General features: G+C 46.1%; 1 protein-coding gene across 1 annotated transcript in view; it reads left to right on the top strand.

Moving 5' to 3' along the window:
* LOC119953086 (septin-9-like) overlaps positions 1-18,335 on the top strand; it is a 322,986-nt gene that overhangs the window by 46,262 nt on the left and 258,389 nt on the right. Inside the window, exon 2 of the mRNA XM_038776914.1 lies at positions 17,247-17,303. Coding sequence (XP_038632842.1) covers positions 17,247-17,303 — 57 coding nt within the window. The remainder of the gene's footprint in view (positions 1-17,246; positions 17,304-18,335) is intronic.

Raw genomic sequence — 18,335 nt, 5'->3', positions numbered from 1 at the left:
GAGGAAACCCACGCACACACGGGGAGGACGTGCAGACTCCGCACAGACAGTGACCCAGCCGGGAATTGAACCTGGGACCCTGCAGCTGTGAAGCATTTATGCTAACCACCATGCTACCGTGCTGCCCATAGAGAGGAGGCTTTTTTAAAAGTATTAAATATGTTTGTAAAATAGCATTCTATAGAAGATTTAAAAAGTTGCAAACTATACGCATGTCCTGCAGTTTCCTCCACATAATTGTTATGGTTGCCACTTTTTTTCAGCATGAAGGGGTTGCTGCTGCAATCCTGAACCACTACTACCACGAGAATTGCCATCCTGCCGCTGAACAAATTAATTCTATTTGTCCAGGCAATGATACCAGAGACTGCAAGCTTTTGTAATTGTTTGTAATTGTATGTTTTCGATTATGTTAACTCAACATATTTACAGTTCTTGGATCAGTACTGTGCCAGTCATTCAGTAATGTTTTGCACATGCAAATTGAAGGTGATTTACATACACAGCTACCCCATGACTTTATTTAAATATGCGTTTGCGGGATTCCCCCGGCACCTGGGACCTAACGACCACGCCTGGGAGACTTTGCCAGGTTGTCGTTTAGAATTGGTTTCCACAAATTTGGGCCAGTCGTAATGGCACCTGGGTGATCTCCCAGGCCATTCGAGACCACCAGGTGGTCGGGGACAGGGCAGGGTGGCACTCTGGCACATGGACACCTTGATAGTCCCACCCGTGCTCCTTAACAGTGCCATCTTGGCACGGGGCAGCACTGCTAGGCTGACAGGGGCACTGCCTGGGAGGGCCTTATCAGCTGGGGAGGGGGAGGGAGGAAGTGGGGGGGGAGGGGGAAGTGAGGGGGTGTTCCCGGGGGCCTCCCCGAGGTAGCACAGCGATGGGGGTGAGATTAGGGCAGCTAGACAGAATGGCGGCCAGATCTGCAAGAATCCTTTCCGGCTGGGCTTGCCAACTGGGAATGACTCCAGTGCGGCATCAAAGGAGAGAAACTCCCCAAGGCCAAAAGAAATAGCAAAGTGCCATTGAATAGCGAGATATTTCTTGGTGCTGCAACCACCAAGAAGCACCCTGCTAAACGCACCTAAAACCAGACATAGATTTTTCATTTGAATTGCACCCATGATCTATGTAGAAAACCTGCAAATTATTGCACTTTCTGTTATGGCCATTTTGAAATGTTTGTAATGTTCTTTCAGATATTTTACGAATAAAGTACATCTTTGCAAAACAAAACCTAGTATCACAAATGAAAGCAACTCTGGTAATTTGGCATCTGCAAATCTTTACAGTATAATTTTGGAAGTTGAAGAATAATTCCGTGGCGCTGAATGGGTATGCTCTTATAGGACAATTTTGAGGCAAAGTTTCTAGATACAACTTCTATAAGTCTGCAGTAGCTTTCTCTATTATATATAAAAAAAATACTGTTTGGGGTTTTATTTTTAATGCTTCTTATAATTGTATTTGTTTGAGGAATTTTTAAGCCAGGCTACTGTTTTCAATAAAAAAATAATGTTTTCAGTGCAAAGGTTTAGTAGTAGAACATGCTACCAAAAAATATTCTCCAATCTGAAAATCCCAAGGGGCCAATGTGCAGCTGTTCTTGCACTGGAAGTTTATTTTCCAATTATACAGGACCTTTTGTTGATTCTGTAAAACGCAAGTGTGAGTGTATGTATTTTTGTCTAAGGTGCCATTTGTAGAGTGTTATGTAGGGTGGCACAGTTTCTTCACAGCGCCAGGGATCCGGGTTCGATTCCCGACTTGGGTCACTGTCTGTGCGGAATCTACATGTTCTGCCTGTGTCTGCGTGCATTTCCTCCGGGTGCTCCGGTTTCCTCCCACAAGCCCCGAAAACCGCGCTTGTTAGGTGAGTTGGACATTCTGAATTCTGTCTCTCTGTACCCGAACAGGCACCAGAGTGTGGCGACTAGGGGATTTTCACAGTAACGTCTTTGCAGTGTCAATGTAAGCCTACTTGTGACACTAATAAAGGTTATTATTATGCAAGGATGGTAGCTCTCGCACTGCCCTTTGTTCACTTTAAATCGACGCTGAACTAATTATTCAAATATGGCATGACTGAATAGATTGGCCTTGGAATGAGCTTGTTTGGCATGGGTGAAATGAATGGTGCTAATAGGTGTCACTACTCTAATATAGTTGGGTGTTAACACTTATTTCAAGGGCAACATCTGAGTCACACGGTGATGGGTTCATATCCTATTTCAGACTCCTACGCTGGCACTTCAGTGTAGTGCCAAGGGAATGGTGAATATAAAAAATCCAATAGCACCATTTTGAAAAGCAGGAGATTTACTTATTTATCGGTCTGCATCCCTAAACTGATTGTGATTATTAAAAGAAGTGGCTGTAAAGAGCTTCTGGATATCATCATTGCGAAAAGTGCTAGATAAGTGCATTCTTAATTTTAGGTGGATATTGAAAGTTATAACTCCATTTCTCTTCCCGGACCTAATGGTACACTGAGGTAGACCTTTGTCTGTTTCCATAGATAATAATTCCAGGAACAGGTCGCTAGTCTGTCGACAGGGGCTTGTATAGCTTGAGGCTGGCATCAAGCATGGCTGACCAGTCCTCCCCCGCTCTTACCACCAGCTGTGAAGGATTTACAGGTTGACGCACGCAACCGATTTGACCGCGTTCTGAACGCACCTTCCTTGGCCGTGATGTCTTGGTGTGGGGCTCGTACCCGGAGTTTCTGGCTCCGAGGAAGCTACACTACCCATTGCGCCTCAAGACCTCCCTATTGAAAGTTATAAAAAAGCAGTTACACTTGGATTGTAAAACAATATATCAGAAGAAAGGTCCAAAATCCAGGAAAGCTGTATTTCAGTGAAGTTGAAAAAACACAGTGAAGGAGCAAAAACCTCTCTCTTTCCAAAGCCCCAACTCTGGAGTGTGTGAAAATTCCAGGTTATTTGTAATATTTAGTCAGAGCTGCTCTTGTATAGGCTCCTTGCGGTATTAGGAATGTTTTTCTTTGTTTTAGTAGGAAACGTGGGCTCTGGCTGCATGCTTATAAAATCATTTAAGCGCACAATAAAAACTTTAGCAGTTTCTGCTGTTTCCCAACAGTAGATTTTAGTAATGAACACAATTTATTTTATCAGCTGAGATTAATGTTAGAAATGTTGCCACTGAGATATTCTTGGCATAGACAAAGAATGGCTTTATTATCTTAATTCTTCTGGGCCCAGCAGCAGTCCTCTTGATAAAGGTGTTCTGGATCAGACAAACTGTGTGATTTTAAAAAAAAAAAGAAATTGTTGGTTCATTTCCTGGCTCTTCAGGGATCTACTGAAATGGGTCAGATAACAAACACACCATTCACAAGTTCTTTGCTAATCATTAATTTTATTCAAAAATGCCAAGATATTTTTGAACTTTAGATCCCTTGCAAAGGATCGCTGGCATGGAGGAGTGACTGAAGGAAGAGAAGGAATCTGCAGAACACCGAGGTGTTCAGGCTACACAGGGAGGTGCTGGGGATATAGCAGGACCTGAGGATAACCTGTTGGGGATAACATGATTTGAGCTTGTTTTAGCTGAGCCCCAGGAGGAAGGGCAATGACAGGCACTTACTTTGGGTTGCCTCTGAAGACCAAGTTTGGTGCAGCTCAACACTTGCCACCAGTGAAGGATACGCACCTACCCAGAGACTTCATTGTCACCACTCGCCGGTACTTGCCCCCTTTCACCAATACATTTTCTTCTCTTGCACTGCCATTAATAAACACCTGGCTTCATGTCCCAAAATTTGCATAGAGCTCTAAAAATGCATATTAACAAGCGAGAAAAACCCCATAGTCTGTGTGGTGAATGTAATATATATATGTATATATGATAATTCACACTCTTTGTAAGTGCAGTAGCGCTATCCTACCATTGGGGGAGTAGCTCTGGGAGTACTCAGGAACTTGTACTGGGCTCCACCCTTGGCTCTGCCCATGACTCCTCCCCCTAGTGCAGCTGTATAAATACCCTTGTCCAGAGTCAGCCTGAGTTCACTACGAATTCATCAACGGGTAACAAGCTGGCTCTGAAGTAAGTCGATTAAAGCCTAGATTCATATCGGAAACACATGTCTGGTGAATTGATGGTTCCATCAATTTAATCGACTTAAGCACAGTAAAGATCGATTATGGAATCGGCCCTCAAGCCTGGGCGCCTGGAACTCGACCCGCAGGATGCAGAGGCTAAAGAAATCTTCTCCCACTGGATCCGGTGCTTCAAGGCCTACCTGGCAGAAGCGAGCACAGCCGAAACGACAGAGGATCAGAAGCTAAGTCTACTGCACGCGAGGGTGAGCCACAGAATCTCTACGCAACTAAACTCGGCCAGTTCATATACTGCGGCGCTAGCAGTTCTCGATAAAATTTATGTACGGCCTATTAATGAAGTTTACGCTCGCCATGTGTTCACGACTCACCGCCAGCGGCCTACAGAATCACTCACCGAATTTCTAAGGGAATTCAATAATTTGTCCAATGACTGTAATTACCAAGCGGTTACCGCGGCTGAACACAGGGAACTGGCGGTACGCGATGTTTTTGTAGCGGGCCTCAGGTCTAACTATATGCGCCAACGACTGCTGGAAAAGGGGGCCAGGACTTAGAAACGACTGTAGAAGCTGCTACCATGATGGAGGTCTCCTTCCGCAGCCTTAACTTGTTCCCCGCGGACCCCGTGACCCAATCATAGGCCCCCGACCAGCAACTCCCCCAGGCCTGTGCTACGCGGCTGCCCAGCCACCATGCTGCCCCAGCCAGCCACAACGCTGCCCCAGCCAACCATAACGCTGCTCCAGCCAGCCATTTCTGCGTCCAGAACCAGCACCCGCGGCAGCACTGCCCGGCCCGCAACGCGACCTGCAGCAGCTGTGGGTGTAAAGGCCATTACGCAAGAGTGTGCCTCGCTAAAAGGGCTCCAGCCTCCAACTCCCCAGCTACTCGAAGTAATCGCTCCCCTCACTCGCGGGCCAGAAACGCTGCGGCCTATGCCCCGACTCCGCCCCCTCCAGCCACGTGTGATCCATGGGGGGCGCCATCTTGGAAAACCTCCACCACGCGGCCGGCCACATGCGACTCATGGGGGCCGCCATCTTGGACGCCATCTTCCTCGCCGCCCGCCACGTGCGGCCCACGGGCCCGATCGGCATCTCTGCGCTCGGACAACTCTGCGGAAGAATTCGAATTCGACTATGAACTCAGAGGACAGTCATCACGGGGCCACTCCTGCACAGCTGATCGAGCCACCGATTACCCGCAACTCAGCGCGGTCGCCCTGGACCAACCACGACCAAAGAATCTACGAAACTCAATGGCAGAGGTTCATATCAACGGGTACAAATCGCCATGCCTCTTCGATTCTGGGAGCACGGAGAGCTTCATACATCCAGACCTGGTAAGACGCTGTTCGCTCCCAGTTTTCCCCGTGCAGCAAACTATCTCGCTCGCTTCAGGCTCCCATTCGGTCCAGATCCAGGGGTGCACCGCCACGACACTCACAATCCGAGGCGCTAGCTACTCAAATTCAAACTCTACGTTTGCCCGAACTCTGCGCACCACTCTTATTAGGCCTAGACTTCCAATGCAACTTCAAGAGCCTCACCCTCAGCTTCGGCGGGCCCCTGCCCCCACTCACGATCTGCAGCCTCGCTACGCTGCGAATTCCCCCCCCTCCTCTCTTCGCCAATCTCACAAAGGACTGTAAACCCGTAGCCACTCTTAGTAGGTGGTATAGCCTGCAGGATAGGGTATTTGTCAGAGCAAAGGTCCGAAGGCTACTCAGTGAGGGGGTTATAGAGGCCAGCAATGGTCCCTGGAGAGCTCGGGTGGTGGTCGTTAAGACCGGGGGAAAATTCCGTATGGTGGTCGACTACAGTCGGACCATAAATAGATTTACGCTCCTCGACGTGTATCCCCTCCCCAGGATTGCAGACATGGTAAACCAGATCGCCCAGTACCGGCTCTTTTCCACGGTGGATCTGAAGTCTGCATACCACCAGCTCCCAATCCGCCCGAAGGACCGCCACTACACGGCATTCGAGGCCGATGGCCGCCTCTTCCATTTCCTCCGGGTCCCTTTCGGCGTCACTAATGGGGTCTCGGTGTTCCGACGAGCAATGGACCGAATGGTGGACCAGTACGGGCTGCGGGCCACGTTTCCGTACTTGGACAATGTCTCCATCTGCGGCTATGACCAGCAGGACCACAACGCCAACCTCCACCGTTTTCTCCAGACGGCACAGAAACTGAATCTCGCGTACAACAAGGAGAAATGCGTTTTCAGCACAACCAGACTAGCCATCCTCGGCTATGTCGTAGAAAACGGAGTCCTGGGCCCTGACCCGGACCGTGTGCTTAGAACTCCCTCTCCCTCATTGTCCCAAGGCTCAATATGCGGACAAAGCCCGCCCACTCTTTAGGACCACACGATTTCCCCTGTCAGCCGAGGCACACCAGGCCTTCGATGGCATCAAGGAGGACATCGCCAAAGCGGCCATGCTGGTGGTGGATGAATCCACCCCATTTCAGGTAGAGAGCAACGCCTCAGAGGTAGCTCTTGCAGCTACGTTAAATCAGGCAGGGAGACCAGTTGCATTTTTCTCCCGTACCCTCTCCGCTTCAGAATTTCGACACTCTTCAGTCGAGAAAGAAGCACAAGCCATTGTGGAGGCTGTTCGTCACTGGAGGCACTACCTCGCAGGTAGGAGGTTCACCCTGATCACCGACCAAAGATCGGTTGCCTTCATGTTCGACAACTCTCAAAGGGGAAAAATAAAAAACGCCAAAATTCTGAGGTGGAGGATCGAACTCTCCACCTACAATTACGATATCAAATATCGACCCGGGAAGCTCAACGAGCCTCCGGATGCCCTATCCCGCGGGACATGCGCCAGCGCGCAGATCGACCAATTAAAAGTCATCCACAATGACCTCTGCCACCCGGGGGTCACCCGGTCGCCCACTACATCAGGGCCCGAAACCTGCCTTTCTCCAACGAGGAGGTAAAAGCGGTCACCAGGGACTGCCCGATCTGTGCGGAGTGCGAACCGCACTTCTATAGACCAGACAGGGCCCACCTGGTCAAGGCTTCTAGGCCCTTTGAATGCCTCGCGATTGATTTCAAAGGGCCACTCCCCTCAACTAACAAGAACGTTTACTTTCTAAACGTCGTAGACGAGTTCTCCCGTTTCCCATTCGCTATCCCGTGCCCCGACATGACCTCCCACACAGTCATTAGGGCCCTGCATAGCATCTTTACCCTGTTTGGTTTCCTCAGCTACGTACACAGCATCCGGGGTTCATCCTTCATGAGCGACGAGCTGCGTCAGTACCTGCTCGACAAGGGCATTGCCTCGAGCAGGACTAACAGCTACAACCCCAGGGGGAACGGGCAGGTGGAAAGGGAGAGCGCGACGGTCTGGAAGACCGTCACTGACCTTCCGGTCTAGAAAGCTCCAAGTCTCCCAGTGGCAGGAAGTCCTCCCAGACGCGCACCACGCTATTGGGTCCCTTTTGTGCACGGCGACCAACCAGACACCTCATGAGAGGCTCTTCATTCTTTCCAGGGGCACTACCACGGGGATCTCACTTCCGGCATGGCTGAGGACGCCGGGTCCTGTACTTCTGAGGAAACACGTTAGGGCGCGCAAAACTGACCCCCTTGTTGAAAAGGTGCGCCTGCCCCACTCCAGTACGCATTCGTCGAGTTCCCTGACGGCCGTCAGGACACAGTATCCCTCCGGGATCTGGCACCCGCCGGATCCAGCGCCCCCTCTACCCCCACAGAAGGACCTCTCACCCTACACCCCATGCTGCCGCCCCCTTGCGCTCCCGAGCCCACGAGCTCGCTCCAGCAGTTCTGCGCCCCCACGCCGGCCAGCCCCCAGCGTCCCCGGTCGAACCAGGAGAGTATGAAGCTCGGATACAGCCCTCCCTGGAGTCCGCCATCATACCCCAGCACACAACACCCATCCAGCCACCGCAAGAGGCTGCAACCCCGGTGCTCCGCAGATCACAACGGACAATTCGACCACCGGACAGACTAACGTTGTAGGCCACCACCCCCGCCGGACTTGATTTTTTTGCAGGGGGTTAATGTGGTGAATGTAATATATATATATATGTATATATGTTAATTCACACGTCTTTGTTAGCGCAGTAGCGCTATCCTACCACTAGGGGAGTAGCTCTGGGAGTACTCAGGAACTTGTACTGGGCTCCACCCTTGGCTCCGCCCACGACTCCTCCTCCTAGTGCAGCTGTATAAATACCCTTGTCCAGAGTCAGCCTGAGTTCACTAAGACTTCATCAACGGGTAACAGGCTGGCTCTGAAGTAAGTCGATTAAAGCCTAGATTCATATCGGAAACACGTGTCTGGTGAATTGCTGGTTCCATTGGTCCTCTGCCTGTTGAAGTGGCCTCACTCTCAGCCATGTCTCTGCAGTTATCTCCTTGTGGCCTCTGATGAGGCCGAAGCAGCCTGTTAATTGTCTCTGTTTCTAGCTGACATGCAGTTGTCCTCATTATCGAAGTGCCCGTGAGGGCATCTCCAGAGACTGCTGTGTCAGCAGGGGAAGCCTCCATTACTTGGAAACTGCTGCACAGAGGCTCCCTCAGTCAGAAGGGCCAAGGAGGTGTGACAGCCACAGCTCTTGGCTGTTTTTTTTCAGAAAGCACCAGATGGATGCAACTGGCATCTCCTTCAGACATCCGTGCCAACAGTGCCACTGATTGGCATGGGTTACATAGTACGATTTACATCCTGTGAACTTTAATGTGCAGTTCCTTCATGCACTCAGTGCTTCGGCATCTGACTCTTCTTGAGGTGAGTCACCCTTGAAATGGGAAGTCTATGTATTTAAAGCCCTGAATTAATGAGGAGCGCATCCATTCGTCCATTCTCAGCCCTTGACTCTTCACTACCTCAGGGAACTCTGACGTGTGAGAGCACATTGTTGATGCAGGCCTAGGTAGTGCCTCCTTTTCAGTGACTCCTGAGGCCTTGCATGTGTGTACAACAAGCATGGCCGTGTTTGTCCTCCTCCTTTCAAGGCAACAGCCCACAGCTGCCTCTTGCACCTTTTTCCAGCTAGTGCTGTGCTCATCCACTACCCTTCCCCCTCTCCCAAACCCAGTGCCACTATTTAACCATATGCAAAGATACAATAAGAAGACTGTATCTGGATGGTACATCTGGAAGTTGTGCTGGTAGCTCTTCTGAAGTCTGTTGTGGCTGCAATTGGCCCAGTGGTGGTGAGGGAATTGGCCTAATTGCACTTTGAAGGAGACGCAAGAAGACAACTAGTCTTGAAGAGCAGAAGCTTGGAAGTGCCAAAGCTTCTGAATGCTGTTGGGTGGAGGGCAATACCCCATTATTAACCACATTGCACTAGCTAATCACCACCTCCACCACAGATGCCTACTTCACATTGCCTGACTTCACCAGGGTCATAGACCATGAGGATGTCCAGACCTCCCTCTCCCATGGTGGTGATGACATGAGGTAGGGAAATTTTTCTCCCATTAGCACCCTCAATCTGGCATTATTTCCTCTTTATGGATAAATGAAGTGAGTCCTTTTATATTGCTAATGCCGACTGCTCCAATTCAATAGAAGTTACACATTTCAGTGCTGGTAGGTCCTCGGCAGCAAGAAGCCTCATGAACTATTCTGATGGATCACACCCCGGCTTTCAGGTGCAGCATACATGCTGAGGCTTCTCAGCAGGTGTGTCCTGACAGTTTGCCATTATACTCCCCTTGGCAGAATGAAGGTCATTGAATCTTTTCTACACTGGACCAGTTCTGGTGCACTGCACTCTGTCTGCTGACAGTGTCCCCTATCACAATCCAGGAATACAGTTCCCTCTGTTGTGTTATGTAATTTGGAATAACACAAGCTGACACTTGATGCAGTTTTGAGTAAAAGATGCTCCAGACTTTGAAGTGAGTTCAATGTGTTTTATTGAACTATTAGCGCAGTTCTCAATGAGTTCGAAGCTCTGCTAATCTAAATGTAGTAACTCAGTCTAACTGAACCAGCCTTGCTCTAAGCCACGTGCTGCGGTGTGATGCTGAGGGTTCACCCTATCTCACTCTGTAGATGTTGGTCTGTGGAAAGAGGCAGGGTCTGAGTGCCTCATCCCTTTTATAGTGAGATACCACCCCTGAGTGACCTGACTGCTCATTGGTGAATTGGACATAGGTGAATTGGATATTCTGAATTCTGTGTCTCTGTACCTCTCTCGTGTCCTGCTCTATGTGTTCATTAGCTGCATGTTTGCATATCATGACACCCTCAATGCCTGATCAGAGCTGCCAAGTGTAGCAACAGAGAAAATAGACATAGCCATGTAAAGCCTGGCCTTCTCTGGCTACATGAACATTGGCAACACTGGGCTCAAGTTGTGTTCTTGAATGTAAGCATGGATAAAGGAGATAAAGGCAAGAGAGATTTTTTTTTTAAATCATAAATTTGTGACACAACTTTGGCATTGTTTTGAATATGGGGAAAATAATTTGAAGGCATTATTAAACTTTAACAAAGCAAATGATTTCCTAAAAAATAATTTTGTGTTAGTCAGTTGAAGTGTTTTTTCTTAAGAAAGCTAATCCAGCTGTAGATTGAGTCACAAACACTGACTCACAGACAGCCCTGCCATGTTTTTGAAACAGAAGAGATTTATTAGAAGAACAATTTTGGTTTTGGTTAAAATGTATTTCTTTTGAATTCTGTGGTCTCCATTCAGTGGCAAGTTAAGTACTTTTGCTTTTAATCCACAGCAACTCCAGCGTGTTTTTTTTTTTGAACATGAAATATATTTTTCCAACTCGCCTGCCAATCCGAACGAGCAAATGTTCTTTTCAAACCCAGCTTGACCTTGCCAGTACTTTATTTTTTCCTTCAGTCTGCGTTCAACCAAGGTTTGAGATTTTTTGGAGAAAGCACAAAATGGGGACCATCAAATTAATGGTTAATCTACAGTCTGAACTGGGACAAAGAAGCTGCTGAAGGTTTTAAAGACTCTCCGATGATTAGTTTGTACCTCTGGCAAACTGACATTGCTTTAGGTTGCAGCCCTAGACATTAAACATCCAGTCGCAAGCCACTGTTTTCTTAACATAAAGCAGTCATAGTTGCAAGTTGATTCTTGATTTCATTCATTTCAAATTGCATTATGCAATGGCTGTTGTCATAGTTCTTGGAGATATAAATCTTTCTCCCTTCCAGAAATGAAATATAAGAATATTGTAATATTATTGCTTTCGGTCCCCCTATCCATTGGTCAAAAACAGGTGAGGTGGAAACAGTGGACTGTTGGCTGCTGCTATTCTTTACAGTAGTGTCGCTTGGAGGCAGATATTAAAACTGGCAGAGTACCAAATATTTAGTATGAAACTTAGTAGCAGTTGTAACTTCAGTTCTCCGTCTTCTGCTTTTTTAAAAACAGAATAAGCTTCCGAGAAAATCTCTCAAGAAATTAGGTTTAAGAAAAAGATCTTTTACTAAGTTGAAGAATTGTGCTGTTTTCTGCTGGTGTCCTTTAATATGGTTGGATCTCATTGTCTCCACTGCCCCCCTGCAGTCCTCCAGATTAAGCAGATACTGAATTTGTATCAGAACCATGGAATGAATGCTCAAAAGGACAGGAAGTAAGAGTTTGGGAGGGCAACCTGTCAATAGACTAGGGAAATAATAAGCTTCCAGTAGCTTATTGTAGTTAGAAATGGACAAAAACCATCAATGAGGGCTGCTCAAAAGTGATTGAGCAATTTGAGGTGGTCAGCTGAGAGCAACATCCTGATTTTTCTATTGTCTGAAATGAGTGCATGATTTCAATGTTTTTAATTATTGTGGCAATTGTCAGTAAGACCAATTTTACTGAGTCGGATGGTCTGAACAACTAAGCAACACCTACCGTGGGGAATCTCGCTAAGGGAGAGGGTTTTCCTAGTTAATAATCCTTATTAATGTCACAAGTAGGCTTACATTAGCACTGCAATGAAGTTACTGTGAAAATCTCCTGTTCGCCACACTCCGCCGCCTGTTCGGGTACAGAGACACAGAATTCAGAATGTCCAATTCACCTAACAAGCACATCTTTCGGGAATTGTGGGAGGAAACTGGAGCACCCGGAGGAAACCCACGCAGGCACGGGGAGAACATGCAAACTCTGCACAGACAGTGACCCAAGAAGAATGGAACCCGGGACCCTGGCGCTGTGAAGCAATAGTGCTTGTCACTGTTCTACTGTGCAGCCCTTGGAAAAAGTGTGCTATGGACTAGCTTGAAAAGTGCAGCTCATGAAGCAACCTTGTAAATAACGTTTGCTTGTTCAATTAAAGTCTCCAGGAGTACACCTTCACATCTGGCAACAAGGCTTTGATCCTGGCATTGCTCCAGCCCTACACCTGTGGATATTGCATTTGAAACGAAAACTGAAGGAAAGAAAATACTCACCCGAGTACTTTTCTTCGGGCGAATAAACCCATTCGGTACTCCACAGAGCACAGGCGTCAATACATAGAAGAACACCTCTTGAGTTTTATTTCCAAGCAAACCAAATAGGGTAGGAGGTAAAGTGCTAAACAATCCTCCTGAACACATGCGGAAGTCAGACCAACAATCTTATTCACAATCTTAGAGCTCATCTGACTCCAAATCATTCAATAAGATCATAGATTTAGTGAAGGGTTGTTTTTAACCCCAAACCATAATCCAGAGATTCAACTTTAATTTGAGAATGAGAACACCATGTAAATCGATTGTGACGTACGTAGTGACGTGTGGAGGGCCAAATCTTCTGGGTTGTGATTGGCTTACAGTAACCAAGTTGAATTGGCCTGAAATCTTTTAATCGCAGGCAGGGGGTTTGCCAAAATTAAGAAAATACGACAATGTCTTCCGTGATCAATTCTGTGATGAATTGGGAAAAAATCAAAGGTTTGCAAACTAAGATCTATATTGCTCCAGTGGAAACTCCCCAGTTGTTTAGGGAAGAACACCTGACCAGAAAAAGTGGATGATAGATTATACCAGTAGGAAGAACTCTGCATCATTCAGCTGGTTTAGTTTTTGGAATGGGCAGCACCCATCGTCCTCGTATTGAAACCGGATAAGTCCACCCACATTTATGGTAATCAGAAGCTACCAGTTAATCAGGCCGCCAAGCTGAAGAAATTTCCAATCTTGAGAATTGAAGACCTGTATGGAAAGCTGGCAGGAGGTCAATCCTACACAGAGCTGCACATGAGTATCAGTGACTCGGATTAGATTATACTTTCTGGAGGCATATCATGATAAATACAACAATGGCCTATTCCAGTACACATGTCTGCACATTGGTGTATGGCACATTCCAAAGGGCAATGGACAGTCTGCTACAGGGGTTACCATGTGTTGTAGTATACCTTGATAATGATCTTGAATCTGGAACGACAGAGGCCAAGAATCTAGCAAACATCAAAGACATGTTAAAGACGTTTCCAAAGCCTGGGATCTGCCTCAAGAAGAAATACATCTTTCAAGCCATTGGGGTGGCCTACCTGGGGCACAGTGTAGACACACAAGAATTACACCCCATGGAAGAAAAGGTCAAGGTGATAAAGGAGTTGCCTTCCCCCATAAACATAACTAAAGGTTAATCATTTTAGAGGGTTTTAAGCTATTATGGAAGGTGTTTACTCAACTTATAGAACCATAGAATTCCTAAACTGTAGAAAGAGGCCATTCAGCCCATTGAATCTGCACCGACCCTCTGAAAGAGCATCCTATCCAGGTCTACTTCCCCAACCTATCCCCACAATCCCACCTAACCTGCACATCTTTGCACACCAAGGGGAAATTCAGCATGGCCAATCCACCTAACCTGCACATCTTTGGACTGTGGGTGGAAACCAGAGCACCCAGAGGAAACCCACACTGACACTGGGATAAAGTGCAAATTCCACACACAGTCACCCAAGACTGGAATTGAACCCAAGTTCCTGACACTGAGGCAACTATGCTAACCATGATCGACTTTACTGGCCCATTGCATATTCTGCTAAAGAAACACTATCATTGGTCTTGGAAGGGTCCCCAAGAAGAGGTTTTCAACAGAGTGAAGCAATTGCTGCATTCCTCAAACCTGTTGGTGCATTTTGATCCATCTAAAAAACTGATATTGACCTGAATCACCCCTCCGTTTGGTATGGGCGTGGTGGTTGTCCTATGAGATGGACGACAACTCTGAATGTCCATTGGGATATGTCAAGAACCCTCCCAGTGGCCAAAAAAGGCGAGTCACAAATCGAGAAAGAAGGACTATCGATAGTCTTCGGCATCAAGAAAATCCGCCGGTACTTGTATGATAGACAGGTTACCATCCTTTTTGACGTCAAAATCGCGTTTGGCCGTTTTCAGAGAGGATAGGGCAATCCTGTTGATAGGCTCAGCAAGAATTCAATGACTGGCCTTAATTCTTTCCACAAACATACTATCAAACACCAACCTTGAATACACATAGCAAATCTGTGCGCTTTAGTTGTCTGCCCTTCTACTAAAGTGTCACATGCACTCCTGTACACCAAGAAATCATCTTAACATTATGTTTTTTAGACGCATTTGAGTCAGTGTGAAGCAGATCAGAGATTGGGCCTTGTGTTTCCAAATTTGTCAGGGAGGATAGAGACCAAAAAAGGTAATCCGAAAACAAGCCATGATTTGCAGAGTAGTGCATGGAAATTTATGATAGATGAACTGTATTAAAGAAAATCTTGTTAATAGACCAAGTTGGATCCCAGGAATTATTGTTTCTGAAACCAGATCCCTGTCATAGCACGTGTGATTCATTTGAAGAGTACAGAGATTCTCCAGCAATCAGTGTCGACTTTAAAGTATGTTTCCAAAGCTGTAAGCATCAAAGTATCTAATCAACCAGTTATAGACAAAACTGGGGTGGAATTCTCTGTTAATGGGGTTATGTCCCCATGTTCGCGAGAAAACGGGCACAAATCACTCTGGATTTTCCTGGAGAATCTCCATTTTGAAGGGGGCTTGGAGGGCCCCAGAGTGCTCCACACAGCTCCTGCTGCCGATACGGAGCCCTGCACTTCCAGCCGTGGGCCCACACAGCAACCCCCCCCGCCAACGATCATGTGTCTGACGCCCCATTCTCCACCCTCACACCGAGCGCAATTTCAGCACGGAGGCCTGGAGAATCCCGCCCCTGATGTCTCCATTAAAGCAAATTCTAATGAGTTGCTTGTGCCAAAAGAAGTTCCTGTTATTACAATTCCTGTTTACGTCAATTCTGCGGAAGCATCTCAAAACTATAGAATTACTCTTCCCAGAAACCAAAAATCTCCTCAAAGACTTGATTTATAACTATTGAATCTGTGTATATGAAAATGAAATGAAATGTAATTAGCATTCAGGACTAAGTACAAATGTAATTATTTCTCAGATTTTGATAGTGTTTTCTGTTCACCTGCATAAAGTAATTTAGTAAATAAGGATTGTGGAAAGGAGTTAAAGGGGGGGGGGATGTGTGATTGTCACTTTAAGACCAGCCTTACTAAGTAAGTGTCATGTGGTCTGAACACCCAATCCAGACCGAGCACGAGGAATTTCTTTAAGGGAAGGAGTTTTTTTTCTAGTTGTGAAGGGTGGATTATGGACTAGCTTGAAGCATGCAGCTAATGAAACAACCTTGTAATTGAAAGTTCATTCTTTTTTAACTTAAGCCACTGGGAGTACATACTGATTGATTTTATTTCAAACGGGAAGACTTGCTTAACTCCTCTCACACTTTGATATTCAAATAGCAACTCTTCTTCCCAACTTTGATTCCTTGTGCAACTGCCCTTGCATCTATAACAGAGCCACGATGACTACAAAAACCAGTAACATAGAAAAATACCCCAAGGTACTTCACAGCTGCTTAATTGGCCAATAACCCAGTGAAGGCAATATGAAGTGTAACCAAAAGTCTGGTTAAATATGTTTAGGTCTTCATAGCATTTTTCTTCTATACTCATCAGAAAACTTTTTCTTTACCTGTTTTGATTTTTTTCTTTTCATTATCCTTACTCTGCATTTCAGTGGTTTAAATGTTTTAACTACCGTAACTTCCAGTGCAATGGCATGGCTCAGCAATCCATCATGGGTAAAACCCAGCTTTTCATACTGAAAACTTCCAACATCCTCCGAACTTGTCTTAATGCCCGAGGAATCTAACCCTTTCCTTTACTGCATCTGGGATGCAGCAGTATATTTAGCCTGTTATGCTTGAATGATTCATCATACAGCATCAGAAGTAATCTCTGAGCTGCTTTGAAATCTTGGACTTCGGACCTCTCCTTTGAAAGTTAACTTTCAATATTTGATCTTCACTCTGCTCCTTGCTCTGTCATTGATTCCTGTGTGATCCATTTTTTAAAAATCTGGTTTTCTTCTCTCCTTACAACTTGCCATGTTACATCCCCTTTCACATTGGCACACAAGGGTGGCATATCATTCTAAAGTTCCTGTTCCAACCAGAAATTGTTGTATGCCTCAATAATTAAATTCCATGTCCCCACCCCCAGCACTTAATATTTACCAGCTTTCTTGGCGTGAGTGTGTCTTCATCATCAGTTTACCATGGGTGTGATTATAATTGCTGATATGATCAGTCCCTGTTCTGTATTTAAAAAGCAATTCATTGTGTTAAACGCTGTTGGGTATTTTACACACGCACAGTAACAGCTGTGTTGTAGGTCTAGGGTACGTGTTATACAAGCTGCTAATTTTGCCTTTATATTGTAGTAGCTATACTTTAAATAAAATCTAACGAGAAATGTTTTAACCCCACCCTGTGCAGCTGTCTGAATCAAGAGGTTCTTGCCACTAAAGGACGGAGGATAGAATTGCTGCCTGACCAATATCGTCTTCAGTTATAAACTTCTGAAATAACACCGGAATCATTATTTGGCAGAAGTTTCAACCATTCTTGCTGGTGATCTGGTCTGAAGTTTAATTTAAGATGTCGCTTTGACACCACTACGTAGGCCTTTGAACTGAATAGACTTTTCGAGCAGTGGGGATCTTTGCAACTCATCATTTTTCTCTTAGTGAGCAAAGATGACTAATACATTTGTGAAAAGAAAGGGGAAATGAAACTCAAATGATTATTTCAACATGTTGTGAATATTATGCTTTACTGTTATTTTAGGAATTACAAGGACAGCTAGTGGAAAATTGAGAAGAACCTCTGATATAGCAAGTCCAAGTAAGTAACCACAAAGTTAACATTTGGTCTGTAGGACATCAGCAGCTTGTCAAGTTTAACGTAAAATATGCAAATGGTATTTTGCCCAACCAATCCGTGCTGGCATTCATGCACTTGTGTCTCCTCCCATCCTTTCTAATCTACCCCCTCTCCCTCCACTGCTTCCCTTAACTGCACCTCTACTATTCACTTCACCTCAACGACTGCCTGTGGCATTGGGTTTGACCTTATCCCCGCTCTCTGGATGAAGAAATTTCTTTTGAATTCCCGATTTAGTGCCTATATCCCGGTGATGGCCTCTCTATTTGCTCTTCCTCACAAGTAGAAGCCCCATTCTGTGTTACTCTGTCAAAACCTTTCATGGTTTAAAAGACCTGAATTAGATCACTGTTCAGGCTTTTTGTGAAGAAGGTGGAGACGCAGTCCATTCATCCTTTCCTGATGGGTATAACCTTGCGGTTCTGGTGTTATCCTTGCAAATTATTTTGGCACTTTATATTTCATGGGCGTGATCTACCGCCTGGTCATGCCGGTGGGATATTCCAGTCCCATGCCGGCGCACGGGTTTCCCGGCAACGAGGGGTGCAGTCATCGGGAAATCCCGTTGACAATGGCAGGTTCAGTAAATCCCACTGGTGGGCTTCCTTTGCTGCTGGAAAATGCGTGGTGGGTTGGTCGGTAAATATCGCCCAGTGTTTCTATATCGTTTGTTTGTAATATTGCAGCCAGGGCTGTATACAGTATCCCGATGGTGGTTTGATATAAAATTTGTGTCACTTCTATCTCACTTGAAATAAACCTACTTGCATTTTTAAGGGCCTTGTTAACCTTATTTTTGTGATTTGCATAGAGTACATAGAGTACATAGAATTTACAGTGCAGAAGGAGGCCATTCAGCCCATCGAGTCTGCACCGGCTCTTGGAAAGAGCACCCGACCCAAGCCCACACCTTCACCCTATCTCCACAACCAAGTTACCCCACCCAACACCAAGGGCAATTTTGAACACTAAGGGCAATTTAGCATGGCCAAT

This window comes from Scyliorhinus canicula, chromosome 18 (genome assembly GCF_902713615.1).
Source record: "Scyliorhinus canicula chromosome 18, sScyCan1.1, whole genome shotgun sequence".
Taxonomy (NCBI): Eukaryota; Metazoa; Chordata; class Chondrichthyes; order Carcharhiniformes; family Scyliorhinidae; genus Scyliorhinus; species Scyliorhinus canicula.
This window is presented reverse-complemented; position numbering and strand designations above follow the sequence as displayed.